Source organism: Drosophila takahashii, chromosome X (genome assembly GCF_030179915.1).
Source record: "Drosophila takahashii strain IR98-3 E-12201 chromosome X, DtakHiC1v2, whole genome shotgun sequence".
Taxonomy (NCBI): domain Eukaryota; kingdom Metazoa; phylum Arthropoda; class Insecta; order Diptera; family Drosophilidae; genus Drosophila; species Drosophila takahashii.
This window is the reverse complement of record NC_091683.1, coordinates 13,914,414-13,941,355: the sequence shown is the minus strand read 5'-3', so window position 1 is coordinate 13,941,355 and position 26,942 is coordinate 13,914,414. Positions and strand designations below refer to the sequence as shown.

The 26,942-nt window shown below is 42.1% G+C and overlaps 4 protein-coding genes across 8 annotated transcripts in view; 2 read left to right on the top strand and 2 right to left on the bottom strand.

The window, feature by feature from the left end:
* The window catches only part of Nrg (Neuroglian), a 36,915-nt gene extending 18,046 nt beyond the window's left edge, over positions 1-18,869 (bottom strand). For all 3 annotated transcript variants that reach the window (XR_006412371.2, XM_017138486.3, XM_070219261.1), the window contains exons 1-3: positions 18,756-18,869; positions 4,433-4,748; positions 4,037-4,166 (exon numbers count right to left, since the gene is read on the bottom strand). Coding sequence is in view for 2 of the 3 variants with exons in the window: in XM_017138486.3 (XP_016993975.2) it covers positions 4,037-4,166; positions 4,433-4,502 (200 nt within the window). In the remaining variant the exon portion in view is untranslated. The remainder of the gene's footprint in view (positions 1-4,036; positions 4,167-4,432; positions 4,749-18,755) is intronic.
* Positions 6,129-10,634, top strand: PIP82. Its single transcript, XM_017138488.3, has 3 exons — positions 6,129-6,643; positions 6,859-10,020; positions 10,271-10,634. Exons 1-3 carry the CDS (start codon positions 6,451-6,453, stop codon positions 10,327-10,329), a joined length of 3,414 nt encoding a protein of 1,137 aa, XP_016993977.2. The 5' UTR covers positions 6,129-6,450; the 3' UTR covers positions 10,330-10,634.
* A 1,277-nt stretch (positions 18,870-20,146) lies between the features above and the next one.
* Positions 20,147-22,585, top strand: Mer (ezrin/radixin/moesin family protein merlin). Its single transcript, XM_017138496.3, has 5 exons — positions 20,147-20,897; positions 20,954-21,056; positions 21,109-21,318; positions 21,372-21,608; positions 21,669-22,585. Exons 1-5 carry the CDS (start codon positions 20,341-20,343, stop codon positions 22,458-22,460), a joined length of 1,899 nt encoding a protein of 632 aa, XP_016993985.1. The 5' UTR covers positions 20,147-20,340; the 3' UTR covers positions 22,461-22,585.
* Positions 22,586-23,335: 750 nt separating this feature from the next.
* Positions 23,336-26,771, bottom strand: Ubqn (ubiquilin). 3 transcript variants are annotated; one of them, XR_001769809.3, is made up of 4 exons: positions 26,422-26,749; positions 24,714-26,154; positions 24,085-24,656; positions 23,336-24,025 (listed from the first exon to the last, which is right to left on the bottom strand). XR_001769809.3 is itself a non-coding variant. In XM_017138493.3 (4 exons), exons 2-4 carry the CDS (start codon positions 26,515-26,517, stop codon positions 24,580-24,582), a joined length of 1,614 nt encoding a protein of 537 aa, XP_016993982.2. In that variant the 5' UTR covers positions 26,518-26,641; positions 26,712-26,771; the 3' UTR covers positions 23,336-24,579. The 3 variants fall into 3 exon arrangements, 2 of the variants coding, with proteins under 2 accessions (XP_016993982.2, XP_070075250.1); XM_017138493.3 differs by having other exon boundaries at positions 23,336-24,656; positions 26,422-26,641; positions 26,712-26,771; XM_070219149.1 differs by having other exon boundaries at positions 23,336-24,656.
* Positions 26,772-26,942: the final 171 nt, after the last annotated feature.

The following is a 26,942-nucleotide window of genomic DNA, read 5'->3' as shown; positions in this document are numbered from 1 at the left end:
AGGAGGGGTGTTCCACCAAATGGGGGAAAATAACATTCAAGGACATGAACTAGTAGCGACAGCTTTTGAAGGACTTTGTGTAACGTGGTGTGAAAAATCAATGAGCCTTCAACTCCACTCCTTTCTCCATATTTTTATCTCTATTTATCTTTCTGCAGCAGCAGCTGGCAGCTGTCGTTGTCCTACACTGCGTATGTGGAATATTCTGGGCCACAAGGATAACAGTCTTATTGCCTTGAAAAAAAGCTATGAAAAATTCAAAGTTTTTTTTTTTTGATTGCTTAATATTAAAACTGAAACCAAAAATATAGTTTTAAACATGTTAACGTCATCTTAAAGCTCTGCTTGAGTTTTGTATCACTCTGCAGAGCTTCAAACAAAAGAAAACCCAACTATTTGTCGGTTTTAAAGTTAATACGATTGTCATGGCTCCCACACATGCATAAACATAAACAAAAACCCACAAAACTAGTTTTTCTTCAAAGTTCAAGCAAACAACTTTTCAAAACCAAACAGCGTCTTCTTTTCTTTTAAAAGCTGAGCCTAAAAGCCTTAACAATTCAAGGGCATCTTGAAGAATATTTTATGTTATTTTTGTACATGTTCAAAGTGTTAGGAAAAGATAATTGAGCGGTTTAAATAACTGAGCTTTAACCCGATTCAATTGAACTGCTCAACCCCCGACTGCCACTTAAAAATAAAGAAAAGAAAAGGCTTGGCACAAACGATATGGAAATATTTTCATTTGAATGAAAACACAAAAACAGACAAAGAAAAAGGGAAAGTAGTACGTGGACATAATCGTATATTTCCCTTAGGGAAAAATTTGTAACACTAAGGTAATGATAAATGATTAGAAAACACGTTTTTGATTTCATTTGTATTTTTTTCTCTTCTTGGTTTTCTCTCTGAGCTGCTGGCTTTTCGAATTATTCATCTTTCGATGCGTCAGTTGGTTTTGTACTCGATGACCAGATGTGTCTGCACCTAATATAAAATGCAATCAACTGAAATATGTATAGCTAAGTTCTGACTCACTTCTGTGAAGTCTTAAGGCAGCTGAAATAATATAGATTTATAAAATTCTGGAAAATTAACTTTGATTGCCGTAAGATGAAAATATTTATGAAAGAGCGGGATATTAATAAGCAGAACACAAACAAATTTTTATCCCAGTTGGAAACTACACAGCAGCATAAATATGATGATTGTAATTATTGGATGGTAATCACTGGATCGTTTGATCACAATCAATGGATCACTCTGCGTTGGAATCTAAAAATAACTGTGCGTTATGCATTTTGTAGCAGCAACATCAACATTCAACAGCAAAGTAGCAACAGAAAAAGCAGACAAATGCGACACCAGACATCGGCCAATGACAACAATAAAAGTATGTCAGGCTGAATCACGGAGGCGTATAGATAGATATAGATGTGGCTATATAGATAGAATGCACCACACAAAAAAAGCCACAGAAAAATAAATAAAAATAAGAGAAAATTAGGCGCGCGACTGATGTAATGCAAACACAGAAAAAAGTCAAATATGAATGTAATTTATGCGGCCTAAATTCTGATTTTATACACGTAAACTAAAACTTTCGATTTAGTAACATTAAATATTAATTAAATATCGCTTTAAAAAGTTTCAACTGATCAAAAAAATCTTAGAAAATCTAAGAAATTAGATTAAGAAAAAGCTCTCTCTGTTTTCTCTTGGTGCATTTGAAACCAACGCAAACCAACGAGCATAACCAAATAGTTATGAATTAAAAATGAAATGAAAAAATGCCTGTAATTTAGCTTATTACATGCCTAAGATAAAATATGAAAATTGGCCAGCAATTTCCGTTTTGTCCCCACGCTTTTGGCTTTGTAATATACATATATCTTTCACAAGCCCGTAACTATGTTGCAATTACAAAATGTCCATAGACTTTCGATTTATTTAATTGACATGAATAACTGGCTGGTGAATTTATTATGGCGTAATTAATTATATCTGCAAGATATGATATGAAATCTATAATTTCACTTTGGTACTTTATATCATTAACTTATAGTTATGTCAATTTTTACTTGAGAGTCTTCTCCAAAGAACAAAAAGAAATTCTTACCCATTAAGTACCTAATTCTCTTTCATTTCTCTGAGAAATTTGGTAAAAATTGTCCCGTAAAATTACGTAATGCCTAGCCGGCATAGGTGAGTTAATTTCTTCTCTTTTTCCCCATAGTTTGTTTCCATTTCGTTTTGGTTAATATTCTCAACGTGCTTGGCCATCCGGTCAAACTGGTTTTTTGTGATATTACCGCTTTGACTCGGATACTTTTTTTAGTTTTTTTTTTTTTTAATTTCTAACACTGTACCTGAACCACTTGCTGTGCTAGAGAGCGAGAGGGCAATAGTGCGAGGAAGCGAGATGGCAATAGGGGGAGCCAAAGAGAGAGAGGGAGAGGGCCAAAAGAAAAGCGCACACATTTCCCACTATTAACCCATTTTAGTTTTGTACGTGTAAAAATAAACAACACACGATTTTCCCATTCCTTCTGCTTCTTTTTTTCCTCTTTTTCTTATTATTATTCTTGCACATTTCTCACGTTCTATGTGTGTGTGTATATTTATGTGAGTGTGCCTGGCATTCGGCCATCTGTTGCTATTCTGCCGACGCCAGCAGCGCTGCTACTGCGCTGTCACTGCACTTGTGTTGTTGTTGCCAATTTTGTATTAGAATACAGTAAACATCCATTAATAAGACATTAGTTTTTTATATTTTTTTTGTATTGAAAATATAATTTATTTTATCTTTTTATAGGCGCTACCTTCTGTATTTCATTTAATATATGCACTTTTTTAAAAGGTACTTTTTGTGTTTATATTATGACATTTTTCCTACTAATAAAAGATTGAAGCTAATAAATTAAGACACCATTTGTCTACAATTTATTTCTTTAAATTTTCCTTTTCAAAATGGAAATGAGAGGAAAACTATTTTTCTTTCATATTTTGTTCTCCAACACAGAAATATTTCACAGACACTTTGGAATTTTTTCGTTGGCACGATGCTCTTATGTTCACCCCACTCCCTGTTCTTTGGCAATGAGGTCATACCATCACCATCACCATACCATCATCATCATCATCATCAGCTGCTGTTTGCCCTCTGTCCACAAAGTTTTGAACTTAAAATTTCGCATTTTTCGACCGAATGACTAAATACCCCTGCAATGACGCCCCAAAGTACACGCTCTACTAAAAAAGTGATCAAAAACTACATATGAATAAAACTAGCGAAACGAAACGTGTTTAGGGAACAGGTTCCAAATGGATTACTCAGAGAAACAAATATCACTCACTTCCTCAACTTGCATCATCACGAAAACAAGACAAGAAGTAATAAGCGGGGGAGACAGACCGAAATCAAACTTATAAATACATTTAGAAATATATTTTTGGACAATTCGACGACAAAGATAGCAGAACTAAAAGAACATGGGGCCAGATGTTTGGAACTCGGAATATTAAATACCCTAAAAAAGTGAAATAGACTTTTAAATTTTAATCTTTCTTATTGTTTAAAAAGATAAAGATAAGTAATATAGAGCTATCATAGGCATTATAAAAAAAATAATATTTAACTGCCTATTTATATCCGACGTTCCTCCAATTAGTTTCGCTCTCTTAAACACCAAAAACTATTTTTTAGGCCAGACTATATCAAGTTGCCTTAAAATGTGCTTCCTGCTGTTCTCGAATGAATTAAAAATACTTGTGACGACGCGAAATATTTCGTAAAAAGCAACAAGTCTTCGAAACAACAAGGCTGAAATAAATAAACAAAAAATCTGATTTCCTAAACAAATTTTGGTGTAGAGGCGACTGCTTAAATTTGATTTATGTGAATTAAAATAGAGGGCAAAGTACATAAATGTTCAGATATAAAAGTATTTAACATCCGAACTATTTCCACAATTTTTAAACTTCTTTCGGAACCATCTCGTATATTATATAGTTCATAGATCTTAAGTTAACTTACTCTGGTTCGGGTTGTGCATCGGCTTCGCATTCGATAATAAATGGATTGTCACTTTCCTTATTCTGTTGCGCTACTTTGAAGAGCAGTTCTCCGGGTGCCGGTTGTTTGGTGATTCTTGGTGGGGAGTTGCCTAAAGATATTACGGGGAAAAGATCGATGAGCCTCGGGTCCCAGCGTACTAATTGATCGCATAAATTGAAGATTTCCCTCACAAAACTCTCATGTATTTTTAGCATTGACTAATTTTTAAGAACAAGATCTGGGGTCTCGGGAGTACACTTAAAGGCCGTTTTGAGAGGGAAATCTCAAGTGATCTATGATCTATGATTAAATGAGTTCCTTTAAAATCCATTACAATAAATCTAGCAGCTATAAATACAGATTTCTTTTACTTACTTTTGACTGCTGCACAGCCCGTTATAAGAGCCACTAATAACGCGGCCAGTATCGTTGACTGCCGCCACATTTTCGTCGTTTCTGGCACTCCGCTCGCGCCCTCGATTGTGTTTCGTTTGGTTTTGGTTTGTTTTGGCTTTAACTTTTATTTTTTTCCTATTATTAATTTAGTTTGGAATGTGTGTGTCTGTCTGCCTGCTGCTGCTGCTGTTGATTCGGTTTGTTCCTCGGTTGCCTCTTAAATATCAAGCAATTTTCCCACTAATGAAAATTGCATGCGAGCCGAGCTTTTATTACTTTCTGCTGTTCTGTTGCACTGCGAAAATGAGATTATGACAACGATGATAATAATGGTGTGTCTAGAACTTTACACTTTTCAATTGCGAAAATTGCGAAAAACGCGACGCGACGCGTGTGAGTGCGAGTGGGAGCGGGATGGCACTATTGAGTGGGCGGTGTGGTGTGAGTGGCGGTAAAAGTTTATTATCACGTCTCTTGTCTGCAAAGAAAATGGGTAAAAGAAGAAGAAAAATAGCCGTGAGTAATGCGATTATTTTAACTTGATTTCAACGAGAAAAGTGTTTACTTAATGACTACCAGATGTCCCTTTCAAGAACTCTTTCTTGACTTTAAAAGTATTTTATAAAAATATGGTACCTTAAATGTATTATTAAAATTATTTTTTTTGGTTTTAAAAAAAGCACTTAAAGAAATGGTGAGCATGTATTACTGATAAAAGCAAATAAAAGATAAGAACCCTTGAAAAATGTTTTTAAGAAAAAGTTGTCCATATTTTATATATAATATAGAACCCACATTTAGGATAACACACATTTTAAGCAAAAGTAAGTTTACAAGAAATATAAACAAATACCTTATCAAACTTTTTTTCAGAAATTTGATAAAATAATTCAAGAAATTAAATTGTAAAATATACAAATATAGCAAATAAAATTCATACATTTAAGATGAGACCCAGTAAAAGCATTTGGCTAGAGATAAGACCCACAAATGCACAATTTCCCACCCTTTTTGCCTTGACCAGCGGCGAGAGACCCCACAAATTCGATATCGAAATACTTTTAGCCATTTCGAATCATTAACCGCAACAATAGTAGACACACAAAAAAAAAGGGGGGAAAAAAACTGTAAAAAACAAAACAAACGTAGACGAAACGAGAATCGATTATTGTAAATTTATTACTTTTGCGACGATATTTGCCTTGGGATGGTGAAAACAAACGCGGAGGAAGTGGCCAAGAGAACTGAGACAATTGGTGAACGAAATGCAACAGAGAACCGAAAACTGAGGACTGAAAGCCAGACGAAGATCCGTCAATGAATCAATATATAAGTAGCTATACATAGATGTACACAGATATAGGGGGGCAGTACGAGGTAACGTCATAGACCTGGTTAGAAAATGTGCCAGGGCAGTTAGCAGTTGGCATATGAAGAAGAAAAAAAGAAGAAGAGGAGGAAAAACAAGTAAAATCGGAAATACCACTCATTTTTTGGAATTTTGTTAGGTTTTTATATAAATTAAGATTTAAAAGTTAAGATTTAAATTTCTTCAAGCCGTAGAAACATATATCGGCATTAAAAACTAATATGATATTCCATAATCTCATTCGAAACCTTAAAACCTCTCTAGTTCTGTTAAAAATATAACTAAAATTCTACAATATTTTTCATTGCCTACTTTTAGACACCTTTTTTAAAGAGGTTTTCAGTTCTCTCTTGAAATATGATATACCCAACATTTACCCCTTACTTGTACCAAAACAAAGGGTTGGAAAAGCCCCCGTGTGTGCTAATTGAATTAGCGCTTTTCCATTGACAGGTGCCAGGTGCCTCGGCCGTAGTCCGTGTTTTTCTGCGCTATTCTCCGCCGGAGCCTCTTCAAATTGGCTAAAATGCTGAACTGCATCGGACGTTCCAAGTTTGCCGTTTTCAATTTCGGTTTTAGCTTCCCAAAGGCATTACTATAATCCAGTGGATATATACTTTTTAAGGCGATGAGCCACCAGCATCAACAGCAGCAATTCCATCATCACCATCAGCACATCCATCAGGTGCAATCGGAATCGCAATTGGAGCGACGTAGCTCCTCCGATTTGGAACCAAATAGGAATAGGCACACGGATCGCATTGGCTCCTCAATGGATTTTCGGAATCTATGCCAGCGCATCGATGTGGAAAGTTTGAGAGGTGAGTGGGGATATTATATTATATTAAGTAAAGCCAAATTGAAGGTATTCTATTTAAAATTCGTTTTTTTTTTATTTTTTTTTTTATTTTTTTTTAGTATTACACATAGAATTTAATACATTGATCAGCCAATTTAATGGCTATACGTAAAATAAAATTTATTTATTTATTTCTTTTTTTTTTTTTTAATAATTTTCCTGTATTTTCCCCACCAGCCAAATTGCCCCAATTGAAGTTGCCCAAATCGCTGCCCAAGTTGCGTGGTCGCAAGATATTTCGCAGTTCCCGCAGTGGAACAGATGCAGCTGGAGAAGGAGGAGCAGGAGGAGCAGTAGCAGTGGGGAGATCCTCCAAAGATGCAGGAGGAGGAGGAGCAGCCCACCAATCGCAGCACCACCTTCAAGTGGCGGCTCCGCAATCGCAGCAGTTCATAAACCGAACGCCCCAGCGGATCTCCACGATCAGTTCGCTGATGTACGAGGGCGAGCAGCTGGAGGAGCAGCTGGGTAGATCTCAGCCAGGAACCTACAGAAGCGCTGGCAGTCTGGATGATGACTACTATGCTCCGGGCAGCGGAGAGCGAGCATCGCGACCCATTAGTCCCATCAAGATACCAGCCTCGCCGCAGGGGAATACCAAGGCCCCCGTTACCTCGCTAACCCAACGATTGCAGCGGGGCTACAAGAGCCTCAGCGAACTGAGGATCAGGCACATCTTCGCCAGGCAGACGACGGTGCGAAGGGACCAAATCGAGGTGGATCGCTATGTGGAGCAGTACGAGCGGGAGCTCGCCACGGAGAAGTTGGCCAGGGAGCGGCGGGATCGGGAGATAGCCGAGAACTATGACATCCAGATCAAGACGCTGGCGGGCAGCCGGCAGAACACCTTCGACGACGACGCGGAGCTGGAGCACCGACAGCTCGAGCAGAGGAGCAAGTTGGCCCAAAGCCACGAGACGGACGAGAGCGGCATGGAGGCCACGCCGCCGAGTCTGCCGAGTCGCCGGAAGCCCGGGATAGCGGCCACCAGGTTCGCCAAGGTGCGGAAGCCTCCGCTGGAAATGGAGGAGCAATCGGCGGAGCGGGAGGAGACTCCACCACGTCCCAGTAGCTATAGGCAGTTTGTCAGCAAGTTGCCCAGTCTACCGAACCTCCCACAGTTCTCCAGGAGCAAAGAGGATCCAGCCAGGCAGGCGGAGAATGAGGGAGCACTGGAAATCCAATCCAATTCCAAGTTTGGCCTGAGGCAAAACATCAAGAGACTCCGAAAGTCCATCAAACGACCGGCCAAGATGAAAGGCAAGGCTTCGGTAAATCCACGAGATTCGGATGAGGAGGAAAACGAAGGAGAGGAGAAGGAGAAGGAGCCACCACTACCACCTGGCAAGATCAGCTCCTCGGGGAATCTGCGAGCCCGTCTCAGTCGCTTTGCCTCCACGGAGCAACTGCAGCAGCGCTGGCGAAAGAGCTTCAAGGAGCGGGCTCCCAAAGGGGATGAAACCAAGGAGGATGCCACGAAACCAGGAGGTGTCCTGGGTGGCCTGCTGCTGGGCTCGCAGCTGGAGAAGACCCTGGCCAAACTGAACGAGCGGATGCATCAGCTCAAGTTTTTTCAGCGAAACTCCAACGAGAATCCAGCGAAAGCGAGGGAGCCACCCAAACCGAATACCGTGGGCCATGAGCCCGTGGAGATCGATGACGATGAGGAGCTGGCGGCCACCTACCATCGCAGCGATAGCCTCGAGCATGAGGATCCGGATGGGCAGGATGACAGCGGCGAGGATATATCCGCTGAGGAGGCCTTTGGCCAGATGCAACCGGAGGAGGAAGAGCAATCGTCATCCCTATCGGGAAATGCGACCACCCACGCTGCTCGCCAAATGGCAAAGCTGGCGGAGATTCAGGCGGCGTCAAAGAGCGGAGCGGCCGCCTGGAGCAGCGAATCGCTGGAGGAGATCGCCGACGAGGACTATCCGCGGGTGCTCATCCACCAGGAGCACTCGGATGCCTACGAGTCCACGCTGATCATAGCGGTGGCCTCGGCGAAGGGCAGTGGAATGAGAACTTCACCCTATCCGGAGATTAAAATCTCTAAGCCAGGACCTCAAAGGTTATCCTGCTCTCCTCCAGAGAAATCGAAATCTCGATCTCGATCTCCTTCACCCGAATTCAAGACCCCGAAATGCGATTCCAACAGCGCTTGGCTGCCCAACGAACGGATCATCGCCGGCTTCAAGGAGCAGGCCAACTGGCCAGCTCCCGCCTTGTACAAGCCCAAGAGCATCGACATCTTCGAGGGCTCCTCCGCGGCCTTTGCCGACTTCGATGAGGCACTGCGCAATGCACCCGTCCTGAGGATCAGTGCCGGCAGTAGCATCGATACCAGTGGCGAGGAGGCGGACGACAGTAGCTCCCGGGTGACCAGAATCCGCGTGCAGAGTCCGCAGATTGGCAACAGCAGGGAGAGCCTGATGGCCCAGGAGGAGGAGGAGGATTGCTATTCGGAGGAGGAGGAGGAGGACAGGGATGCCTCGGAGCGACCGCCTTCGGAGTCGCCACCACCGCCGCCACTTCCACAGCGACGTCCGCCGCCCAAGCGACCGGCCACTCCGCCCATTTACGATGCAGTGCCTCCGCCGCTGCCCATTAGCAAGCCACCTCCTCCTCCTCCTCCGCCGGCAGAGGTAGCTCCTCCAGCAGAGGCTCCCCCTGTTCCCTCTCCCACTCCCATTGCCAGGACCATGCCCCAGAGAAGCGCCTCCATGTCGAGACCGGCCAAGCCGCTGGTGAAGACCAGCTCCCTGCGACTCACCTACAGGGAGCAAGTGCGTCCCGGGGATGTGGGCAAGGTCAACAAGCTGATATCCCGTTTCGAGGGCGGAAGACCGAGACTCTGCCCCCGGCGAATGCACAGCGAGGGGGAGGAGGAGGCGGAGGAGGTGGAGGTGGATCTGCCGGAGATGGAGAAAATCCTGGAACTCCAGATGAGCGAAAAAAGAGCCGTGGACTCGGTGACACCAACGAATCGAGGAGCTGTGCTTATACCGCAAATAACTCTGAATAACAATAATCAGGATGATGATGAGATCGTTGGGAGTGGGAAAAAGAAAACCATGGAACTGGCTCTGGATCGCCAGAACTCCAATTGCAGCCGATCCGAATACGGTTCACCATTATCCTTTCCCAGCAGCCGGCGAAGCTCGACGCCCACCAACATTTCCATCCCGAATCTCAGTTCTAATCCCAACCAGAATCAGAATCTGAATCAGAATCAGAATCCAAATCCCAATGCCAACCAAATCCTGCAGCACCAACGACGCAGCCGACGATCCATGACCCGCGACGATGACAATTTCTATAGCTTCGATAGCGACGAAGGTAATCAATCCTATATAACATCATATCATATTTTCAAGATCACCTAAATTTCTAAGGTAATAATTACCATATCAATCCTATATAACATCATATCATATTTTCAAGATCACCTAAATTTCCAAGGTAATAATTACCAAATCAATCCTATATAACATCATATCATATCTTCAAGATCATCTAAATTTCTTTCAATACCCCTTACTTATTATAACCCATAGATTACTAATAAAGTGTAATATATTTTTTTCAGAGAACAGCTACTACTCTATAAGTCCCTCGGGCAGCAGTCGCTATGTGGTGGAGATCTGATCGAAAAAATAGGATTTAATATAGCTTAGTTACAAGAAAAAACATGTATTAATGTAAACTCAATTATTAACTATTGAAAACTTAAATCAAAAGATTTAATAGAGAGTAGTTCCAGAACCCAAAGTATTTTTTTTGAAATTCCCAAAAATATAATAACAAAAAAACAATGTTATAATCCAAATCGGCAAACCTAAAACATATTTTTTTCTCTAGCCTAAGCTTTTACTTAACAAATAAAGTACAACTTGTATAACTTGAAAGTAAATACAATAATAAACAAGCGATATCAAGTATCGTATATATAATGGTAGCGTTTTATCACATTTGAAAGTTAATTTAGGGAATACAAAATCCAGCACGAGTTGGTTTTTATTGGGGGTTGGAGGAGGAGGAAGGTCTCTCTCGGAAGGAAGTTGATTAATAGCACTAAAATGCATCGAAAAGCGGAGGGCTGGTACACTTAGGTGCCAGCTGACACTCGTATTCACCACCATATTATACCTACATAAATACTTCTATATTCGGGGTGGTGGTTGCAGCGATCCTGAAAAACAGAACCTGAAATTACTTCCCCTATTTCGCTGTCGGCGGCTGACTCGAATCGCTGACTGAGCGCATTTTAATTGATAATTTATGCTAATTAATTAATTTGGAAATGCCAAGGGTGGAAATGGAAATGGAAATGGCTGGCAGACATATTATAAATTTTAGTTTTCGTTAGTTGTATGCAACATATGGCGGCTATAAGGATAATGCCACGATAACCGTAAAATGCCGAAGATCAGGCTGGAACTTGAAACATCTGTTGGTAGCCTAAATATTACTTTTTAATATGATCTTGACTTCAGAAAATATTAGTTTAATATGAAATTAGAGATAGTTGTAAGTAATTCTTAAATATTTAATTTAAAACCAGTTAGGAAAATTTTTGTTAAAAATGTATTTGTAAATAGCAAAGTACCCCAAAGTTTCTTCTTCAATTCAAGTTTTTTTTGCCTTTTTGACTTGGATTTTCAGTGGCCTTGGCCCTTCGAATTCAACTGCAATGCGGTGTTCATATAGGGCCCCCATTTCTACCCCCCAGCCGGCTTTCCTTTCCTTTCATTTTCACAGCTTAGTCATTTTCCGGGGGCTGATTCATTAGGCGGCTTAGAAAGCTCCTCCTTCCTCTCGCTTTTGTTTCCATTGCCTCATCAGAGTGGCGGAGTGGGGAAAAGTGAGCGATTGAATGACTCTTGCGGGTCATTTTGGGCCTTTAATCAGAGCAAATTAATAAGCACACAAGAGTTTTTCTCCTCACCACCCCACCTCCCCCTTTTTTGATTAATTAAACTTTGCTTGTGTGACTAATTCTCCCGTCGCTCCGGAAAATGCATTTTTTATTACAGTCGCCGTCTTAATAGTGGCTTAGTTTTCTCGCCCTCATGCCATCGCATTAAATGCCAATAAATTCTATAAATTAAGAACGGCGATTGCTACCAGCATTTCTATTTCACATTTCTCATTTCGAAACTGTTGACTTTCGGTGGGCAATTAAGAAAGTTGAAGTTCGGGGGCCCAAAAGTAAATAAGTGCAAAATCGGTTGATTTAGGTAGCGGGCAAACAGTGAAAAAAGGACAATGAATCAGGCAATCCATCCACATCCACATCGTATATGTACTTTCCACCCCCTTGGAAAAACAGCTGCAAGCAGAGTTATTTGACACGCGACCAAAAAGCAACCAATGTGCAGCCGAAAGTATCTACAAAGTTGCAAAGATACGGATACACACGCCGCTGCTAGCTGTTAACCCCTGAAGAGATCCGATCCGAAAAATCCAAAGCCACCCCAATCAATGTGAATGAAATGGAATGAAATGAATTCCGCTTTTGTCTTTTCTTTACTTTGCCTTTTGTATTTTTTTGTGTGTGGTCAGCGCCTGGGAAATTGTTCGAGTGAATGAATGAATGATATACTGACCAAACGTTATCCCATTTCTTATCTTATTTTTCACAAATATATACAATATATTACCTTAAACTTTGATCGCTTAATTAAACCACTTTTTAACCCACTAAAAAGTATTAACTTTTCCACAATCAATCAATCAAACAAACAGTTTCCACCGCGTCTGCGGGAAATTCAAAGGAAGTGAGCAAAGCTGGGGCGAAACTTTTAACCAGAAGGCTGGCGGTTGGTTTGTTGGCTGGAAAATGGGGGGCACATTTTCCACCGGGAGTTGCTGTCAGGTTTCCGGACCACAGACGAGAAGTTCAATGCTCCTCTGGCGGTGGCAACTTCACTCCATTTCCCCACTCTCCTCTCCCCATTTTCCATTTTCCATTCGCCGGCAACATAATGCAATTTATGAAACGGGAGAGCTCGGCTTACTTGCCACTTACCACTCTATATCCACAATTTAGCCACATTTAAACGGAAGTTTTAGGCCCACAACTACAAAGCAAGGCTGGAAATTAACTTTTTGCTCCATAAAAAAATATTCATCAAATTAATGGATTTTTTAGGAATTCCTTCCTGTAAAAGAATAAATAAAATTATTTCTTTAACTATCTCAACTATGCACTCAACAAAAATATTCGCCCCTAAATTTTAAAAATTGTCGCCATTTTTTTTTAATTTTTTGTTATTTAGCTATATTTTTTTAATTTAAAAAAAGTATTTTACTTAGTAAGTTTACTTTATTTAAACGCAATTACTATTTTATTGGTAGCTCTAATTTTTTAAGTAAACGTTTTCTGTTTAATTAAAAAGATAGTTAGTAGGTCACATAATTTTGTACTACTATTACTACTTTGAAAATCTTACTCGCTAGCCGTAAGCCACGCCTTGGCTATCATTCAAAAATTAAATACCTTGCCAACATCAATTGTACAACTCAATTTCCCACCAAAACCGAAGAATAAATAAGTACAAAAAAAATAAAGAGAGAGACGAAAAGATCGGCCCAAAGCTTGTCAAACACACATTTTTTCTCACTGGGTGTGTCCGATAATATAAAACCCAAATACCTGAAAAAAGAAAGATATATATAAGCTTGAATTGGCTTTGAGTCACGTCGCTCGGAGACTCTGGAGAAAAAAGCTCCTCTGTCCCGGCAAAGCTTTATTTGTTATTGTTTATGGCAGAAAACAAATGAAATGACAACTTCGATCAAATATAAATGCCGATAAATAAGGATTGTCTGCATCTGCGGGAAACGAAACTCGATCGCTTCGAGATCTCGCAAACATACAAAAATAAATATAAATAAAAATATACGATAGAGATAAAAATGTTTATAAGTGTAGCTGTTGATTGATCAATTAAATGGAAGGCGGAGATTGCGAAAAAAAGAGTTCAACAATCTCTAATCGTTCAATAATTGCACAGTAATGCCTAAAGCAGTTTAACCTATTTAAAAGTAGTTTACAAATAATTGAAAAATTTTATTTACATTTAATTTGAATTTATTTGAATTATTTTTACCAAAAATTCACAAACAAACTTTGAATTTCTCCCTGTTTAATTAACCAAAAAGCCATGCCCCTTTTTCTATGTTTGCACACATTTAACCCAAATGACAAGAGGGCCCAAGTAGCCCCATTGGGCATGGAAAATGGAAAAGCGGAAAATGGGAAATGGGAAAAAGAAGTTGGAGGTGACTGCACAAGAACTAAAACATAGCGAAAAGCTAATGCAAATTGCAGTCGCCACTCCTGTCTGTCTCGGTTTTTTTCTCCTTTTTTTATTTTTTTTTTATTTTTTGGTTTTGTGTGCAACTGTGCCACATGGGGTTTTTCTCTCTGCCGGCTGGGCTGGCGTCTTTTCCCGCTTTCCACGATTTCCCAACCCGAAAACACTTAAAAGTGCAATGCACTCGACGCCGGCAGAGCAACGGTACTCGCACCTAGGCAGCCGCAAAAATGGATGATAAAACAAGCGAAACTAAACAAATGCACAACGAGAAAAATATATTGAAATTAATTTAATAATTAATATTACAAAAAAATGACTCGGAATAACGTTTCTACCTTACTTTAATGATAAGGGGCTTAGTTCCAACTCGATTTTATGATATTTTAATGAACTTACAAGGAAAGTATGTAACACAAGCAAATACAATTACATACTTAGTTTCATGTTTAAATTATTTTAAAATACTTTTTTTTATTTCTGTATAAATTGATACATAAATATTTTTCTCTCTGTTGAGGCCAAAGCTAGGCAACAACAAACAGAAATAAATAAAAGTAAAACAACAGACATCTAAGTGCGGTAACCGCGAAAACCGCGAACCGGCATCGAATCCCCTTAACCCACAACAGCTCAGCACCCTTCGCCCCCTTAACCCTTGTGTTTTCGACTAGGCCATACAAAAAAATGGTCTACAATTTTGAATAATTAAATCTAAAAGAAAGTTTTAGGCAAATTAAAACTAATTACACGGCAATATAAAAAATGCAAGGCTTTATTTGTTTTATTTATGATTTTGTTCATTTAAAAATTATTCAAAATTATTCCACAAATAAAGATTTTTATATTGAAAATCATTTAACCATTAAAAAATTACCCTAAGAAATTACTTCGCTGTTTATATTTTTTTTTGTGGTTTCATATTTTTTATTTATGTACTAATCGTTCGTATATCTCGGTTTGTAAACAAAGAGGCCTATTTTTAAAGGCAAATTTTGGATTTGTATCATCGCAAATTGTGGAGGAAATAAAGTGGAGTGGTGTTCCGTCGTCGAATAAAAGAGTGAGAAAACGAACCAAGAAACGCGGCCCAAATTACCAAATTGAAGGCAATGAATGATGACATCAGCACGCTGTTTTTGTTTGTTTGCAGAGTGGCAGAAAAAACACAGAGTTTCCTGGCTTACTATTGATTTTGTGGCGGCAAAAAAAGAGGAAAAAAATAATAAAGGATTTTTTTGGACTGCGACATGCGACATGCAACATCTAAAATGACATCATAAAAGGATTTTGCTCGTGGACAACGAAATTGGATTAAAAACTGGTCGAGAAGAGAGAGAGAAAGACGTCGACGGTCGAATGAAAATGACGCAATCGCCAGCTGTTCGAGTTCGAGAGATGAAAGACCAAGACTAAAATTGAGATCCGGAGAAGTCCACATGGTAAAGCTCTGAAAAAGATACAGATCGTGGCGGCGATGATATCAATATATATCTCCGACACCCAACGCACACATTCTCTCTCGCCTTAGAGCGCATAAATTTATTGGTATATGCATGGTAATATATACATATGTATATATATTTATCCACTTGGAACGCACACATTTTTGTGCTCCCAAATTCACTCAAATTTTCGGGCGTTCCATTTTAATTATAACAAATGCCAGGCAGGCAATTGCAGGCCAAAAATGAAAATATCAACATAAATCTCCCACAAAATGGGCGCGCGGTATGAAAGGGGTCGAAAAAGATATCGATGATATCATATAATGTATATTCAGCAGCCGTCAGAAGTGACAAAAACCAATAGAGAACGTAGTGCCAAAGTGCCAGAGTGTGAATCAAAAATTGATCGACCCAAAGCGAGATAACGCAAATTACAAAAGCCCCTGTGGAATTGATAAATAAATGAAAAGTTCCCTCGTTGTTCTGTTCAAGAACAATTCAATTACGAAGGAAATCACCCAAGATCAGAAAGAGTCATCAGAACAAGGGGGATATATTTGGGGTTTAAGAGCCAGCCGATAAGGAATTCCCGGGGAAATCTGGAAGAAATCAAAAACCATTTTTGGCCATGTGCATTTTGCAGAAACCCTCTAGGGATTAAGTATAAACTTATCACAAAACTGGGAAGCCCAAAAATAATACATATAAAGTTTTGTAGGTTGGATCATGACTGATCCACAACAAGTCTTCTGAAGATTCTGAATAGTAATTGATGACAAATTGCAAATTTATTTTCCCGCAGAGAGAGAGAGAGATCGGAAAATCGCCACAGAGAGGTGACAATAACAAATAGGCGAAGCATGACCAAAAAAAAGCAACAATACAACGATGCTTTGAACATATTCAAGTGGCCCTGAGTGTGATTCTCCATTTCCAGTACCTACTCAATTAATGAACTGCTTTAATTATGCTTGACTTTTCCAATTGTTCGTGGCATAAATTATAGGGGATGGTTCTCTATCGATAAACTTTCAATGTTCCGTTTCAAGATCTTCGCTTATCGCTCTCTCAATGAAAGCGATCCCTGTTATTGGAGGTTATCTTGCATTGCACAGGAAATTACGCAAGACTTTATAAGTTAAAAATATTTAACAGAAATAAAAAGAAATTCAAATGTGAAGCCAAAGGTTGCTATAAATTAGTCAAAAATTAAATTTAAATATGATTTTCGTTGTCTCGAAAGAAATACGTATATAAAATTGCGATTGCATATCAGCAACTTGACTTTGGAATATATATGTATAAGCGATTCGTTTTTGGATTTACTTTTGTGGTAGTCGGTTAAACTAAAGAAACAGTTGATAAAAAGCCAAACGAACAATTTTAAATGTTTTGGAAAATGTTCAAATATTTTTTATCATATGGTTTCAAACCATTTATAACAGAAATGTTTAATTAAAAATTCTATGCTTAAAAACCATTGTTTCAAAAAGGATTTAGATAAGTTTTGAATCTTTTTTGGAGCCTACAAAGTATATTTCTACTAATCCCAAAATCCACTTTTCAAAGGCCATCAAGCGCATTTATTAACCAACTGGCAGGCTAATTTAGTATGCTGCTTCAGTTGGCGTAGTTTCTGTTATTCCTTTATTTATTTATTATTATTTTTTTCTTTTTTGGGTCGATTCGGGGCGGGGGCATTGCTGTCGACGGCGTTGCTGGGGCGGAACGAACTGCCGTATATTCACTATTCACAACGATGACGTCGTCGCGATGACCGCATGGTCAAAAACAGCAACAAAATAGAGGCGAGAAGGAAAAACAGCAATTTAAGTTGACTTTAAGTCATAGGAACTTTATCAACTCGAAATATTTCGATTTTCGAATACTACCAAAAATATTCAAATAAGAATTTCGGGTTTTGGATCAAATATGTTTCTCCTTTTTTTTAAAAAAGTTTACTTTTCGACCTTGACTTGGTTAGTAATTAAACCTTGTTTTAAAAAAGGTATTTTTGAATATTTTCGATGGCAATTGGAAAACCCGTTATCTCTCTCTATTTTCCAGGTATCTGATCGATAGAAGTTAGAGAGAAATCGCTTTGAATATAAAATATACATGTGAAAACACCAGAAGAGCGCCAAAGAGACGAATACCGAGGGAGAGGTGAAACGAACAAAAAAAAAGAGCTCGAGCTCAAAGTGATCTCTTGAAGCTGCCCCACCTTATACACACACACATATATATATACACACGTATAAATGTAGCCGTAATTCGCGCTCATTGTCTGCGCTCTTCTTCTTCTTCATCATCTTTGCTAGCTGCTAGAAAACCTGTTTTAAAGCCACTAAAAAAAAACGCTGTGTGTGACTTAAGATTACGCCCTTGTACAACAAAATTGTTACAAAAACATATATAATGCTTACCTCTAAACTATGCAGAAAAAGCCAGGAGCACAACAAGTCAGGATTTGGCCAAAAAGCGCTCAAGAACTCAAAACTCAGGTGAAAGAGAGAGGGCAACGAAAGAGAGAGCGAGAGAGCTCAAAACGAAGTTTTGGCTTCGTGGTAAATACAAATACATACATCCAGCTTAATTTTGAGTTTTGAGCGCTTTTTGGTCGTGTGTACAGTTAATGTCGCCCTTTGTTGTTGTTGTCTTTAGTTTATTTGGCTTTTATCTGGCGTCCTCCGACTTGCTCTCCTTCTCCTTTTTTGTTGTCATCGTGTGCTTCGCACTTGGCGTGGATTTTGCATTGCCCTTTAATTGCATTCGCAGCCATTCATTGGAATTGGTCAGCAGCAAAAAAACTATTAACTTTTTTGGGGTGCGGCAACAAAAAAAAAGGTGGAAGTAACGCTCTCTTTACAAACAATTTTGTTATGGTTTTTGCTCTTCGCCTGGCGATTTGTGTCCGTGTGCCAGCTGCCAATTTTAAACAATTCCCAGACAAGCACGCCCGCACACTCACACACACGAACGCACACTCGAAAAAAAACTAAGACTAATTTATATGTGCCAAGTGCCAAGTAAATAAGACAATTTTCCACACGGCGTCAGTCAATTTTACTATTTTATTTTCAATTCCCGGCGCTCACTAACACCGGCGCACTCCAGCACACACACACACACAGCGGAATAACGGACGCGCGCAACGAATTGTTAGGATTAAAAAAAAATATATAAATGTTTAGGCCTCAGAATGAGGCGTCCAAACAACAATATATATTCGGGCGCATTCGAATATGTATCGCGGATTCTGGACTCGGTGGTCGCTGAATGGCGAACGGTGGTCGGGACATACACAACGGAGCACAGCAGCGCGAGTCGAAATTAAAAAATTGAATGAGAACGGATGGGAATTTGGCCTGGGGTGTACATTTGGGCGATACTTTGCGCGATACTTTCAAAAACATCGATTGGCTGCAATCGAGGGACTGCCATCACTCGAAATGTTAAGATACAACGTTAAACGAAATGTTAAGATAACATTTTTGGAGAATTTTTAATCGATTGGCTGATATCGAACAGGTTAACATGTTTAACAACAGTAGCATTTACCGAATACATATTCCTAAGTAGCAGATACACCCTCCTCTTTATTTATAGGCGGTAGATTGGAATTTTTTAATGAAGAATGCTCCGCTCCTTCCCGCCAATGTATAGCATCAATCCAATCAATCTCATAAAAAATGTGAAAATTGGCAAAATTATTATTTTTCCAAAATCACAGGGAAAGTGTTACGGATTTATTTATTATATTGTTATCTGTTCAAACCAGCATGTATTTTTGATGTGAGGCCATGTTTGGCCAAGTTACAGCAAAAAATCGAAAAGAAAAAATCCTTTTTTTTCTAGAAACCCAGATCCCAATTTTCCACAGAAAATAATTAGTTTTTTGACCGTAACAATGGAAATATTGATCCAAATATGGATTGTCATACCTTTCTGAACTCGTTATTAAATTTCAAATCGATTGGCATTTAAATCTGAAATTTTTTTTTTTTTAAATTTTTTGTAAAAAATTATGATGTACCCCCTTATAAAAAAAATTCAAAATTGGTAAAAATTTTATTTTTTTCCAAAATAACACGAAAAATAATATTTTGCTGATATATCCTGGAAAAACACGGTCTACTATTGGATCTACTAACGAATCTTCATCGTTCTATGCCTAAAATGCTTGCATTTGATATTAAAATAAAATATTCCCTATGTGTCAGGTTATCTTTAAAAAAATTGTTTTTACTTAGAGTACTAATTTCTTCTGATTTTGTGACGAAAATTACACTTTGTGTGGTAAATTACACAATCCTGGCTTTAAAAAAGGCCTGGAATGCATTTAATAAAGCATTAAATGCAGTCATTTTGATGTATCCTTTCCGGGAATGCCCCTAATAAATACTCAAGGAGCTGTGCCAAGGAGGTATTTTCCCTCAGCCACGGCTGGTCACCCTAGCCGCATTCATGCCGCGCAGTTCGCGAACAACGACGAACTTTCGAAGCAACCACGAACTTTGCGAACTCGCAGCCAGGAATCGACCCCCCGCCGAAGGAAACCCCCCCTCCCGCCGAGCCCTCCTGTCAGTTGGCCACCCGCAAGGAGCTTCAATCGGTAGCTAGAATACCATCCCCGCACAATTCTCGTTACGCGCCGCCGCATGAACGAGGCGACTCACTCTTTCTTTCTTTCAGCCCAGAAGTGCCCAGAATTATTGCCATTGGAGCAGCGATTTTGGCTGCAAAATGAGGCAGTTGGCGATCGGCGAGGAGCGCAGGAGCAGGAACCAGGAAGCGGGTCACTAGCTGGGATTACCAGGCGGAGCAACAAGTTCCCCGGGAACGCAACAAGTTATCAACAATCATCTAACCACATCACATCATCAATCATGAGCCTCTTTGGCTCCAAGAAGAACCGCTCCCTGTCCGTGCGGGTGAGCACCTTCGACTCGGAGCTGGAGTTCAAGCTGGAGCCGCGTGCCTCTGGCCAGGATCTCTTCGATCTGGTCTGCCGAACGATCGGACTGCGCGAGTCCTGGTACTTTGGACTGCAGTACGTCGACACGCGCAGCAATGTCTCCTGGCTGAAGATGGAGAAGCGGGTGCGCGATCAGCGGGTGGAGCTGCATGCCGGCAATAACAATGTGTATGTGTTCAGCTTCTATGCGAAATTCTTTCCCGAGAATGTCAGCGAGGAGCTGATCCAGGAGATCACCCAGCACCTGTTCTTCCTGCAGGTCAAGCAGAGCATTCTCTCCATGGACATCTACTGCAGGCCAGAGGCCTCCGTTCTGCTGGCCTCCTATGCTGTGCATGTGCAGTACGGGCCGTATGACTATGAGACCTACAAGGATGGCATGCTGGCCGGCGGCGAACTGCTGCCGAAGGGAGTGACGGATCAGTACCAAATGACGCCCGAGATGTGGGAGGAGCGCATCAAGACCTGGTGGGTTGGCTGCCTCTAGGATTATCCTATTATCCTCATCTTTTGCTCCCTTCTAGGTACATGGACCACGAGCCCATGACGCGCGACGAGGTGGAGATGGAGTACCTGAAGATCGCCCAGGACCTGGACATGTACGGAGTGAACTACTTTCCTATTACAGTGGGTATACAGAATCACCAGGGAATCTTTTCTAATCCCCAATCTCTTCCAGAATAAGAACAAAACCAAATTGTGGCTGGGCGTCACCTCGGTGGGCCTGAACATCTACGATGAGCGCGACAAGCTAACGCCAAAGACCACGTTCCAGTGGAACGAGATACGGCACGTGAGCTTCGACGACAAGAAGTTCACCATTCGCCTGGTGGACGCCAAGGTCTCGAACTTTATCTTCTACTCGCAGGACCTGCACATCAACAAGATGGTAGTATTACCTTTAAAAGGAACTTAGCATTTAATCCATGTGTTATTCTACAGATTCTCGACCTCTGCAAGGGCAACCACGACCTGTACATGCGGCGCCGCAAGCCAGACACCATGGAGATCCAGCAGATGAAGGCCCAGGCCAAGGAGGAGAAGCAGCGGCGCCAGATCGAGCGCAAGAAGTTCATCAGGGAGAAGAAGCTGCGCGAGAAGGCCGAGCACGAGCGCTACGAGCTGGAGAAGAGCATGGAGCATCTGCAGAACGAGATGCGCATGGCCAGCGATGCGCTGGTAAAATAACTAACTAACTAAGCTTTTCGCTGTTCTAAATCTTCCCTTTCTTCCCTACAGCGCCGCTCCGAGGAGACCAAGGAGCTGTACTTCGAGAAGAGCCGCGTCAACGAGGAGCAGATGCAGCTGACCGAGTGCAAGGCGAACCACTTCAAGACCGAGATGGACCGCCTGCGCGAGCGCCAGATGAAGATCGAGCGGGAGAAGCACGAGCTGGAGAAGAAGATACGCGACGCGGACTTCTATGTCCACCAGCTGACGGTGGAGAACGACAAGCGGGAGGCGGAGACGGAGAAGCTGCGCAAGGAGCTTATTTGCGCCAAAATGGCGGAGCGAGAGGCGACCGCCAGGCTGCTAAATTTCCTGAATAGCGGGCGAAAGTCTTCGACGGACAGTTTGCTTACAGCCGCCTCCAGTGTGTCGCATGTGGCCAATACGGCGGCCATCAGCACGCCCTCGCTGCTGACCACCAGCAGCTCCACGAACGACATAGAGACCGCCGGCGGCGCCGAGCTGACCGGCAACTATCTCGCCCAGGGCGACAACTCCAGCGGCATCTCCGACGACTTTGAGCCCAAGGAGTTCATACTCACCGACAACGAGATGGAGCAGATCACCAACGAGATGGAGCGCAACCATCTCGAGTATCTGCGCAGCTCCAAGAAGCAGGTGCAGAACCAGCTGCAGGTCCTCCGCTCCGAGATAGCGCCGCACAAGATCGAGGAGAACCAGAGCAGCTTCGACATACTCAGCGAGGCGCAGATCAAGGCGGGCGAGAACAAGTACTCCACGCTCAAGAAGCTCAAGTCGGGATCGACGAAGGCGCGGGTGGCCTTCTTCGAGGAGCTCTGACCACCGGGATTCACTAGATGTACGATAGTTGTACCATACCTATGCTATACTAAATGTTTTTCGATTGTTTACTCAAGCCGCTGCTGTAATAAACCAATTGCAAGGCCTCTCAACGGGCCAAAAGATATACATATGTGGAACTCTATGGGGTTGGTAGAGCCCAGTGCTGCCATTTTGGCCTTTTTCAGGACAGATCTGTTCTTATCCGGACAAAAATTTCAAACATCCCCTATCCGGAAATCTGTCCTTTTTTCAAAAATAAGGTTTCGAGTGTTATTTTTGCTAGTCGAAAGTGTGTAGAACTGTTTTTATAGCATCCTTCTTGCGGTTCGTCAATTAAAAAATAATTCCTTTTACAAATTATAAAAGCAGTCGATGGATTTTCTTTATAGTACGATTTTTTCTGTAGCAAAAAAAAGAGAAACACATTTTAAAAATAGCTGCCTTTTTGTGAGAAAAAAATGTCAGGTTTGAACGACAGAAAAGTGGAATTTTTTATATTACCAATGTAATGCATGAAACATGAAATGCTTTTTATTATTCTAATAATTTTAGACTATTACGTATACGCACAAAAATTTACCATGGTAAAATGATCAAAAGAAGAAGGTTGTGAGTGGGGCGCAGTAGATCATAGTATAATTGAATTTAATATAAAATCCATTTAAATTAAGTAAATATATAACCTTTTTTTAAAATTGTTTTTCCTTTTTCCCCCTATTTTTTTTGGCTTATCTGTCCTGTTTCTCAAGCTGAGTGGGGGCAGCACTGGTAGAACCCACAAATGTGAGGAGCATCGCTCTATCTTGCTCTAAACCAGGTACGCAAGCAAGTTGAGGTAGTCCCATAGTCTAGTAAATAATACGAAAATGGGGTATAATCTAAAACCAAAGTAGCTTTATTACTGTTTTAAAACATGTGATCATTTACATTTAATTACTTAGCTTCCTTCTTCCTTCACTAAACAAATAAACGTATCGGTCCAGCTCCAGTTTCTGCCCACCCACCCAATTCCCCCGTTCAAGTTGGCTCACCTGCATACTCCTCGCATATATGGTAATAGTACTTACAGGGTATACATTGAACTCATACGCTTTTATATTATAGTGTGTGTGTGTGAATTGAGGGATCGGAACCCCAGAAGATCCAAAAGAAGTTCCCAAAGAGTCGGTTATATGCTTAGAGTTTTAAATAGGAATTTTAAATAGCTTTCACGTCTTTTTTTTTGTCAACACCATGGAATATTTGGATGTACCTACTATATACCCTATGTACACACTTGTGGACCTACAGTAGATACCGCTAGTGCGCAACTTTATACATTTTGATTCTCTTAAACGGATGGCTTAAGGTTAGATAACGCTGGGAGATTACTCTTAGGTGTATTAACGAATCGATAACCATTTTGACTACTCGTATTGCTTGTATACATATTCCATTGCATATAGCCGATATCTACTGTAGCACTTGGCGAGAAAAGGGAGGGGGAATCGGATGGGGGAGCCAAATGAAAAAAAAAACCCAGTATCCTTAGAACCTCGTTCGTTTCTTCCTCAAGCACACAACTGGAATTTACATCGATATATATATAGTTACATCAATAATGACAAGGGAGAGCACCAACCTGTTGGAAATTTATTGAAATTCTAGGTTGTCTCTGTTGGGGAATTGTGTGTTTTGTCTGGAGATATATAATATATATGCTTCGTGGCGCATATTCAATTGGGGTTTCCGCTTTAGAGCCCTCGAAAAAGTAAATAATTAAAAAAAAATAATGATATCAACTACGCAAGTGCCGACACTTTGGTATGCGATCTCTATCTATGCTCTTCTATCATATCCATCCGTAATATCTCTCCGTTCTCCAGGCTCCTATTTTTGTTGTGTGTTTTGTGTGTTGTATGGTCATGAAGGATTCAAGATATTTCCGGCTTAATAAGGGGAATAAGCAATCAGCATGGAATTTTTGTGTGTGTGTTTCCCCCCTTTCTCATCATCATCATCATCAATCGTTATCATCGTATCATTCGCGTTCTCCAGGGCTATAGTGTTAGATATATAGATGTAGTTGGTAGATATATAGACAGGTTGTGTACAGTTTGGAAATGGCTTAGCGTTGTTAACTCAGGGACAGCTGGTTGAGGGACAGAAGTCGCTCCACAGCCGCATTGATGTCCCCAAAGGTGGCGATCAGGGCTGTGAATTCATAGGGATTAGTATATTTAGATTGTTACTTATTATCTCATAGCTCACCCTGCAAATTGGCATCCCGGTTGCCGAAGCCCATCGCCGCCAGCTGCTCCAGCTGCGACTGGTAGCGCACCTCGGGCGGCTGTGTGCCGTCTGCGTTGTTCGACATCCCGTTGAGCATGCGCATCATGAAGTCGTTGAAGAGCTGCGCATTCGGACCGCCACCCGGTGCCAAGCTGGGCACGGGATTAGCGGCGTTTGGTGAGGCATTGTTGGTGGTGCTTCCACCATCACCGCTGGCCGGATCCGCATCCGTGTTGCCAACTCCTGGCGGCGGCGGCGGAATGCCCAAAGTGCCAACGAGTCCCGGGGCCGCGCTGCGCAGCTGCTCCATGCCCTGCTGGATCTGCAGGATGGCGTTCATGGCGTCCGGATTGGTCAGCATGTTCTGCACCTCGGGATTCTGCATCTGTGCCATGAACTGCGGCATCATCTGGCGCACCTGATCCTGCAGAGCGGGATTATTGGACAGCAGGGGGCTGCTGCTCAGCAGGCGCGATGCCATGTCCGGATCCTGCGACATGGACTCCATCATGGAACGCGTGTAGGGGGCGTTCAGGAGGTTCTGCATCATGGCCGGATTGTCGGCCATCTGCTGGAGCAGGCTGCGCATGGCCGGCGTGTTGAGGACATTGTTGGGCGGCAGATCTCCAGTACGATTGGCGGTGCCTGTGCCATTTGTCCCGGAATTGGCACCTCCACCGCCGCCCCAGGGATTCGGCAACGGGTTGCGGTTCTCGGTGCCCTGCTGCGGATTGATCCCAGCGCCCAGGCCGCCGTCCACCAGGCCGGCAAAGGGATTGCGGCCAAAGGACTCGGTGGCGGCGTTCATCATCGGCTCCTGGATGTCGCGGTAGATCCGCTGCAGCGCACTATATCCGCCCGGCACGGACTCCAGATTGGACATGGCCCGATCGTGCGAACGCATCAGCTCCTGCAGCATCGAGGGATTGCGGGCCAGCTCCATTGTCTGGCGCAGCAGGTCCGGATTGTTGAGCATGTGCGAGATCTCCGGGTTGCGCTGCATCAGATCCTGCATCTGCGGATTCGACGTGATCAGCTGGCGCATCGTGTCCGGATTGTTCATCATCTGCTGCACCAGCGGATTGTCCATCAGAGATCGCAGCATATCGCCATTATTGAGCAGCTCGTTCTGCATGCGTGCCTGCAGATCCATGAAGGTATTCGATCCGGCACCCAGTGCCTCCATGCCCGCCAGGCCACCGAATTGATTCAGGCCAAAGGGCGTCTGGCGGACATCCGCCGGCTGGCGGGCGGGCGCCTCGTTGTTGCGCGTCGGCGCCTTGATCACCAGATGAACCGTCAAGTTGTCCTTGATGTTGTGCATCTTCAGGGTGTCCGTGTCCTTCATGATCTTCCCGGCGAAGATGAGCACCAGCTGCTCGGGCTCCGCCTCGAACTTTTGTGCCACCAGAATTTTGAACTGCAGAGTGGAGATGTTGTATTATTATTAAATAATTTTTTGGTTCCCTAAGGGTTAAGCTGCAGTGGGGTACCTGTACCCGTACCTGTACCTAGTGCGGGCAAAGTGCACTGTACCTGTGCGCCCGTACCGTTACTTTTTTCGGTGCGTCTTAGGCAAAGTGCACTGTACCCCGCGATTACAGGGCGAAAGAAAGGGGGTTGGGGGGAGGTGGAAGAGAGGGTAAATCAATGGTCACGCGCCCCGCACCCCGCACCGCGCACCCACCTCTTTTATTCCAGAATCTTCGTCAACCTCGACCGTCTTCTTGTCCTTTGGCGTTTTCACAACCACGTTGATGCGCTTGCTGCCGCCTTCCGCCATTTCGCTGCTCTTCTTGTCGCCTTCGCCGTGTCTCTGGTCTTTGCCTGCGCCGATTTAGCTCGTGTTTCGGGTGGGGGGGTGTCCAAATTGTGTCACAACTGCAATTTTTCGTCGGCTGCTCTGGCTGGGATACGTGTTTTCAAACTAAATTATTTCCCATTTGATGAAAAGTAATTCGTCACTTTCTCACTCACACACACACACACGCACGCCCGTTCGCTCGCACACATACGCTGGGTTCGATTTTCGCCAGGGCTACTGTGTGGCAGCGGCTATCGATATGTCGATAGACCGTCAAGTGTGCTATTATCGGTTAGTTTGCAGTGCGCACTATTTAAATTATGTTTCCTTCCCATGAAAACCGTTGCAAAAGTGTAATTCCCCCTTAAATTGCAGACAATAGGCAGAAAACACAACCCACCGAT

Bases quoted from the DNA above. Each gene is read 5' to 3' on its own strand.
- PIP82 (XM_017138488.3), top strand. From the start codon at position 6,451: ATGAGCCACCAGCATCAACAGCAGCAATTCCATCATCACCATCAGCAC. The intron at 6,644-6,858 runs GTGAGTGGGGAT...TTTCCCCACCAG, and splicing joins CGATGTGGAAAGTTTGAGAG to CCAAATTGCCCCAATTGAAG. The intron at 10,021-10,270 runs GTAATCAATCCT...TATTTTTTTCAG, and splicing joins TAGCTTCGATAGCGACGAAG to AGAACAGCTACTACTCTATA.
- Mer (XM_017138496.3), top strand. From the start codon at position 20,341: ATGAGCCTCTTTGGCTCCAAGAAGAACCGCTCCCTGTCCGTGCGGGTG. The intron at 20,898-20,953 runs GTGGGTTGGCTG...GCTCCCTTCTAG, and splicing joins GAGGAGCGCATCAAGACCTG to GTACATGGACCACGAGCCCA. The intron at 21,319-21,371 runs GTAGTATTACCT...GTTATTCTACAG, and splicing joins ACCTGCACATCAACAAGATG to ATTCTCGACCTCTGCAAGGG.
- Ubqn (XM_017138493.3), bottom strand. From the start codon at position 26,517: ATGGCGGAAGGCGGCAGCAAGCGCATCAACGTGGTTGTGAAAACGCCA. The intron at 26,155-26,421 runs GTGGGTGCGCGG...TCCACTCTGCAG, and splicing joins AAGATTCTGGAATAAAAGAG to TTCAAAATTCTGGTGGCACA. The intron at 24,657-24,713 runs GTGAGCTATGAG...ATGAATTCACAG, and splicing joins CCGGGATGCCAATTTGCAGG to CCCTGATCGCCACCTTTGGG.